Here is an 8,595-nt window from a genome sequence, read left to right on the forward strand (position 1 = left end):
GTTCTCTGCGCCTGATCGTCGTTCAAAATTTAGCTCAGGTTTTCGAAAAAATCGATTTTTTTTTTTTAACGTTTCATGAATGAATTTCTTCGATTTGTGCAGCTTCTTATTGAGACCCAGTGCTATCCATTACCCCTCCCCCCCCTGCAACCCCCGGCTCCCAACACCCCCCCCCCCCCCCCAAGATCGTTGGGTAGAGAAAAGATATAAAAAAAATCCGATTTTCGAACCTGCGTCGATCTCGGTAACAATTGCCATATATATATATATATATATATATATATATATATATATATATATATATATATATATATATATATATAGTGTGTGTGTGTGTGTGTACATATATAAATAAACACACAAACAAAAATACAGAAATTCACGTATGTATATATATATATATATATATATATATATATATATATATATATATATATATATATATATATATATATATATAAATATAGATAGATTGATAGATAGATAGATAGATTTTAATATATATGTATATTTATATATGTATATATATATATATATAAATATATATATATATATATTATATATATATATATAACATAATATGTACATATATAATTACAATATATAGTATACATATATATATATACATATATATATACATATATACATAATATATCATATATATATATATATATCATATATACATATATAATATAAAATATACATATATACTATATATATACATATATATATATATATACATATATATATATACATGTGATGGTCACACACCTCCAGGGTGTAGCCATAGCCATCTCCAGTCGCGGTATCGAAGGTCACCGTTGATGACGTATCATGGCATTGAGACTGAAGCATGCTTTATGGCTTCTTGTCTCTTACTGCTGTATACGCTCCTACGATATATAATATATCATATATAATATACTATAATATATCATATATATATATATAATATACTATTACATATATACATATATATATACATATATTACATATATATATAATATATACATATATACTATATAATATATACATATATACATATATACTATCATATATATATATATATATATAATATATATAATATAATATAATATAATATATATATATACATATATACATATATATATATACTATATTATATATATATATATATTATACTATATATATATATATATATATATATATATATATATTTATATATATATATATATTAGTATATATATATGTATTATATATATATGTATATATATATGTTTTATATATATATAGTATATATACTTTTATATATATACATCATATATATATACATCATATATATATACATATATATATATATACATATATATCTAATATATATATAATAATATATTATATATATATCATATATTATTTTCCATATATATACCTATATCTATATACATATATAAAATATACTATATTATCATATATTATATCATATATTATAATATATATATATCTATATTATATATACATATATATATATATTATATAATATTATATAATTATATATATATATATATATTATGTATATATGTTATATATGTATATATGTATGTATTATATATATCTATATGTATGTATATATATATATGTATGTATATATAAAATGTATGTATATATATATATTTTATATATATATATATATATATATATATATATATATAATATATGTATATATATATGTATAATATATATATTATATATATATATTATATATATATATATATTATATATATATGTATATATAGATGTATACATGTATGACAGACCCAGATAGATAGACTGAATGGCAGTCGGGTAAGAATTGAATAAAAGAAAAAACACAGATTTAGAAACGTGTATAAATTTATTCTTGAAAATTTCAATACCTTTTTTCTGTTCATTCGCTCGGAATTAAATAAAAAAGCAAATTTATAAACATGTATAAATTTATTCTCGGAAATTTCAATACCTGGCAACTGAAGCCAGTGTTGCCAAGGGTGAAATTTCTTGGCATTTTTTTCTCTTTCTGCCAACATTGGACACACTGCATAATTAACATATTACTTAAAACACAGAATCGATTAAGAATAATTGTAAACCTAACAACAACAAAAAAATAAATAAAAATATTCTATAACTCACAGTTTGTGTCTGTTTCATGTTCAAAGTTATAGTTATCTTTAAAAAAAATGTCTATAACTAAAACGAATTTTTAAAAATACTAAAAACTAAGAGAGAATGAAAAAAAAGACTCATATATAAAAATAATATATGAGAAAGTCTTAAAAACTACACAGAAAAAAAATATTATTTTTTCACTATATACATTAGGAAAAAATGTGTTTTTTTTTTCCCGACTTTGGATTCGGGAAAAAAAAAAAAATTTGTCTTTCATTTCATTTCCAAAAAAAATTATGAAATTCGTCTAAAAAAAAAATCTTAAGTTTAGTCAAAGTAAAAAAAATAACAAAGAATTTATTAAAGAGAGAGAGAGAGAGAGAGAGAGAGAAAGGAGGAGGAGGAGGAGGAGCAGGAGGAGAGAGAGAGAGAGAGAGAGAGAGAGAGAGAGAGAGAGAGAGAGAGAGAGAGAGAGAGAGAGAGAGAGAGAGAGAGGGAAGGAAAGAAAGAGAAAGAAAAAGAGAAAAAGAAAGATAGGGAGGAAGAGAGAACGAGATTAAAAAGGAAAGAGAGAGAAAGAAAATCAATCATTCACTCTCTCGCTCTCATTCTCTCTCTCTTCCTCTCCCTATCTCCCTCCTTCCTCTCACCCTCTCTTCATCATCCTCTCTCTCTCTCTTTCTTTCTCTTTCCTCTTCCCTTCTCTCTTTTCTCTCATTTCTTTCTCTTTCTCTTATTTCTCTCTCTCTTCCTCTCATTTCTTTCTCTCTTTTCTCTCTCCTCTTATTTCTTCCTCTTTCTCTTTCTCTTATTTCTCTCTCTCTCTCTCTCTCTTCCTCTCCTCTTATTTCTTTCTCTCTCCCTCTTCTTTTTCTCTCTCTCTTCCTCTCTCTCATTTTTTCTTCTTCACGAACTGCAAATGCGCCCCGTACGACGGCAACTGCCCAGCCAGCGTGCACGATTTGCAACAGAACCTTGCATAGTACTTGTTGGTGCAATATTTCGCTTGCACGATCAGCTTGCAATTGGCGAAAAACGGGTTGTCTGTGCAAGCCGGGTGGACGTAGATGCCTGCAACAAATTTTAGAAAAGATTTAGAATTTTTTAAAAATTAGGAAATTGAATTAAATTTAAATTTTAAAAAATGAAAAAAAAAAAAAAAAGTGAAAATGAAATTTTAGAAGAAATTTAGATTTTTTTAGTAGGAAATTGAATTAGATTTTAGAAGAAAAAAAAAAAGAAAAAAAAAGAAAAAAAAAAAAGAAAAATAAAGAAAGAGAAAATGAAATAAAAATGAAAATTAAATTTCAGAAAAAATTTAGATTTTTTTAAAAGTAGGAAATTGAATTAATTAATAATAAAAATAAATAAAAATGAAAAAAAAGAAATTTTAACATTTAAAATTAATTAAATTTTTTTAGTCAATTTATAATTAATTAATTAATTTAAAATTTATAATTAATTAAAATTTATAATTAATTAAAATTTAAAATTAATTAAAATTCACTAAAATAACTAAACCAAATAGTTTTAGTTCATCACAAATTTTAGAAGAAATTTCAGATTGATTAAAATTCACTGACGTAAATAACGGAATTAAACTATTTATTTAATTGAATCAAAATTTAGAAGAGATTTAGAATTAGGAAATTGAAAAAAAAAAAAAAATTAAGATCAAAATATTTTAAAAGATTTTAAAAATTAAAATATTAAAATTTAAATATTAAATAAAAAAAAAATTAAAATATTAAAATTTAAATATTAAATAAAAAAAATAAAAAAAAATTAAATATTAAAATTTAAATATTAAATAAAAAAAATAAAAAAAATTAAATATTAAATTTTAAAAATTAAATATTAAATAAATAAATATCAAATAAAAAAAATATTAAAATATTAAAAATTAAATATTAAAAGATATTAAAATTAAAAATTTTAAAATCCTTTGACTAAAACTGAAATAATTTATTTAACCAACAAATTTTAGAAAAAAATAAAAAATTATTGAATGAAATATAAATTTTTATATGAAATTTTAAGAAATGAAAATAAAAAATGAAAATGAAATTCTGAAAGATTTAAAATTAATTAAAATCCACTGATGAAAATAATTGAACTCAATTTATTAATTATATGCAACAAATTTTAAGAGATTTAGAATTACCCCCCCCACCCACCCCCAAGTAAACACCCCCCTCCCCCCCAACTCACCTCGAGTCTCTCTCTCTCTCTCTCTCTCTCTCTCTTCCTCTCTCTCTCTCTTCCTCTCTCTCTCTCTCTTTCTCTCTCTCTCTCTCTCTCTCTCTCTCTCTCTCTCTCTCTCTATTTCTCTCTCTCTCTCTCTATTTCTCTCTCTCTCTCTCTCTCTCTCTCTCTCTCTCTCTTTTCTCTCTCTTTCTCTTTATCCGTCCATCTGCCATCATCCCCCCAAAAATACCAAAAACCCCGCTTCCCCCCCCCCCCCCCCTTCAACTCACCTCGAATCGCGATTGGCGTCGAGCTGTCTGCCTTTCCGAAGTCAGTCTCTCTCTCTCTCTCTCTCTTCCTCTCTCTCTCTCCATCCATCCCCCACCCAAAAAAAAACAAACTCTCTCTCTCTCCATCCATCCCCCCACCCCCCCCCAAAAAAAAAAAAAAAAAAAAAAAAAAAAAAAAAACTCACCTCGAATCGCGATGGGCGTCGAGCTGTCTGCCTTTCCGAAGTCGTTCTCGGCAGCACACCTGTATACGCCGGAGTCTTCCTCCTCGGCGCCAAGAATCACGAGGGTGTGGTCGGCTGAGGGAGAGAGAGGGAGAGGGAGGGTGAGAGGGAGAGAGAGGGAGAGGGAGACAAAGGGAGAGGGAGGGTGAGAGGGAGACAGAGGGAGAGAGGGTGAGAGGGGAGAGAGGGAGAGGGAGGGTGAGAGGGAGAGGGAGGGTGAGAGGGAGAGAAAGGGAGAGGGAGGGTGAGAGGGAGGGAAGGGTGAGAGGGAGATAAAAAGAGGGAGGGAAAGAATGAAAGGGAGAGAAAGGGAGAGAGCGAGAGGGAGGGTGAGAGGGAGAGGGAGAGGGAGGGTGAGAGGGAGACAGAGGGAGAGGGAGGGTGAGAGGGAGACAGAGGGAGAGGGAGGGTGAGAGGGAGACAAAGGGAGAGGGAGGGTGAGAGGGAGGGTGAGAGGGTGAGAGGGAGATAAAAGAGGGAGGGAAAGAATGAAAGGGAGAGAAAGGGAGAGAAAGGGAGAGAGGGAGGGTGAAAGAGAGAGGGAGGGAGGGTGAGAGGGAGAGAAAGGGAGAGGGAGGGTGAAAGGGGGAGAGGGAGGGAGAGAAAGGGAGAGGGAGAGTGAGAGGGAGGGTGAAAGGGGGAGAGGGAGGGAGATAAAAAGAGGGAGGGTAAAAGTGAAAGAAAAAGGGAGGGTAAGAGTGAAAGAGACAGAGAGAGAGAAAAAAGAAAGAGGGAAAGAAAGAAAGAAAGAAAGAAAGAGGGAAAGAAAGAAAGAAAGAAAGAAACAAACAAACAAACGAATGAGAAAAGAAGAGAAAAAAAAAATCAAAATTAACGAAAACATTTTTTTTCCCTTATGATTAATTTAAAATTAAATGTATCAATTCTTCTCTATCTTTCTTCCTCCATTTATTTCCATCTCTCTCTGTTCCTCACCTTCTGTTCCCAAACAATATTTTTAATTTTTCTATTCTATTATAGAGAGATGGAAATAAATAGAGGTAGGAATTAATTAATTAATTAAAGAAATTAATCATATATAATTAGATTAATTAATAAAATTAATTATTTTAATTAAAGGAATTAATCAATAGATTATTTTCCATTAATTAAGTTAATTTCCAAACAATATTATCATCACTATTACTATTATTACTATTTATAATATTATTATTGCTATTGCTATTATTACTATTCATTATTACTATTTTTTCAATTATTACCTATTTATCATTCTTCTTCTTATTATTATTACTATTCATTATTATTATTTATTACTATTTATCTATTATTACTATTATTACTATTTATCCTTCTTATTATTATCTATTTTTTATTATCTATTTACCCTGTTTTGTTATTGGCGTTTTTCTCGTTCTCCCTCTGTTTATTTCCCTCTCTCGCTATTCCTTTATGTATTATCGTTTATCTGTTTATTAATTTATCCTTCATATTATCTATTCTTATCCATTACCCCTTCTTCCCTCTGTTTATTCCCTATTCTCTCTCTTCCTCTCTTTATTCTCTCTTCTCTCTACTCCTCACCTTCGATATTAAACCGGCTGCCGGTCACGACCTGTCCTTCTCACTCTCTATCCATCACTTATCATTTATCTATTTATCCTTCATATCCATTATGTATCACCCCCTTTCCCTCTATTTATTCTCTATTCTCTCTCTTCCTCTCTTTATTCCCCATTCTCTCACTTCCTCACCTTCGATACTAAACCGGCCGCCGGTCACGACCTGCTCTCCGTCCTCCTCACTCTCTGTCTCTCATTTATCTATCCTTCATATTCTCTCTTTATTCCCTATTCTCTCTCTTCCTCCGTTTATTCCCTATTCTCTCTATTCCTCACCTTCGATACTGAACCGGCTGCCGGTCACGACCTGCTCTCCGTCCTTGAACCAGCTGAGCCTCGGCTTCGGGAAACCGGTCACGTCGCAAGGGATCCGGATAGTTGAATGCGGCGTGAACTCCGTAGAGTTTATGCGGATTGTCGCCCGGAGGGGTTCTGTGGGGGTGGGGGTGGGGGTGGGGAGGGGGGAGAGAATTTTTTTTTTTTAAATCGATTTGAGTTGGATTTGTGTGTGTGTGTGTGTGTGGGGGGGGGTGAGGGTGTATGTGTGTATGTACGTATGTGTGAAGGTATGTATGTATGTATCCGTGTGTGAGGGTGTGTGCGTGTGTTAGGGTGTGTGTGTGTGTGTGTGTGTGTGTGTGTGTGTGTGTATCACACACACTGCATATTATATATATATATATATATATATATATATATATATATATATATATATATATATATATATAAAATATTTTTCTGCTTAGTTACCTATATATGTTAATAACTTTTTATCACTTTTTTATTTATATTATTAATATCATTTGTCTAAAAACACATGCAAAACTTCAACCAAGAAAAAAAAAACGAAAAAATTAACGTAATTTATCATGCAAAGAAAAGTCATGCACAGTCAAAAATCATGCAAAAAAATCAACCATGCAGACAAAGCAGAAACCAACCATGCAGAAAATAATCATGCAAGAAAAAAATGCGGAAATTAATAATAAAAAACATATATGTAAAAGGGATATTCATGCAGATTCATGCAACAATATTATATATATATATATATATATATATATATATATATATATATATATATATATATATATATATATTTTTTTTTTTTTTTTTTTTTTTTTTTTTTATATCTACTTATATATATTATGGTATATGGTATTCATGCATTTTAGATATGCTAAAAAATCCTTTAGAAAATACAATGCAAAAAAATATTTATGCACACTCATGCAACTAAACCAAATGAAAAAAATAAAAAATAAAAATAAATTAAATGAAAAAAAAATATATATATATTACAAAAAAAAACAAAAAAATGAAAATAATATTTTGATTAATATTCATAATGAAAAATATATAGTATGAATGGGTTTCCAATGAATTTTTAAATCAAAGTAAATAAATAAATAAATGTCAATATATTATTTTGCGTCATGCAAGGAAAGGGAAAAAATAAATTGCAATTATGATTTAATCCAAATTAATATTAATGATAATAATAATAATAATAATTATATTAATAACAATAATAATAATAACAATAATAATAACAATAACAATAATAACAATAACAACAACACTAATAATAATAACAATAATAATAATAATAATAATAATAAAAAATAATAATAACAAAATAATGATAATAAAAAATAATAACAATAATAACAACAACAACAATAATAAAAATAACCCATGCAAAGCTGCAAAGGAAAAGTGGCATCATGCAGACTCACGCCATGCAACATCCCTCACCAATATACGGGCGTGCAGTAGTAGTAGTAGTAGTAGTGGTAGTAGTAGTGGTCGTTCGAGACTCGGGACGACCAAGATAAGGAGGCCAGAAGGGTCGGTTGGAGGGCAAGATAGCGGGGAAGGGTCGTGGGGGTCGTGCTCAGCGACGGCGGGGCTGACGCGGCTTCGGGCGGAGCCACGATGTACTTGAGGAATTCGCGGAGGTTGGGCGCGAAGTCGTACGGATTGGGGCTCTGGGGGGAGAGAAGCCCCCCCGCGAACCCTCCCTGCTGTCCCGGACTCCCGCCCTGCCCCAAATGGACGGGGCCCAACGCGTGCAGGACCACCGTGTGGGACTTGGCCTTCCCCCGGCCGTTGTACACCTGGACGTGTACGGGCCAGCGACGGGAGCGTCACCGGTGTCGACTCGGCACCCCCGCATGACAGCGG

At 30.4% G+C, this 8,595-nt stretch overlaps 1 protein-coding gene across 1 annotated transcript in view; it reads right to left on the reverse strand.

Annotated features, from left to right (window-relative positions):
• Positions 1-2,983: 2,983 nt before the first annotated feature.
• LOC119569743 (papilin-like) overlaps positions 2,984-8,595 on the reverse strand; it is a gene marked incomplete at its 5' end in the record, with an annotated part of 12,511 nt that continues 6,899 nt past the window's right edge. Inside the window, 2 exon segments of the mRNA XM_037917769.1 lie at positions 2,984-3,195; positions 4,787-4,900. Of these exon segments, the coding sequence (XP_037773697.1) occupies positions 3,017-3,195; positions 4,787-4,900 (293 nt within the window). The 3' untranslated portion in view covers positions 2,984-3,016.

Source organism: Penaeus monodon, unplaced genomic scaffold (genome assembly GCF_015228065.2).
Source record: "Penaeus monodon isolate SGIC_2016 unplaced genomic scaffold, NSTDA_Pmon_1 PmonScaffold_184, whole genome shotgun sequence".
In the NCBI taxonomy this organism is placed as follows: Eukaryota; Metazoa; Arthropoda; class Malacostraca; order Decapoda; family Penaeidae; genus Penaeus; species Penaeus monodon.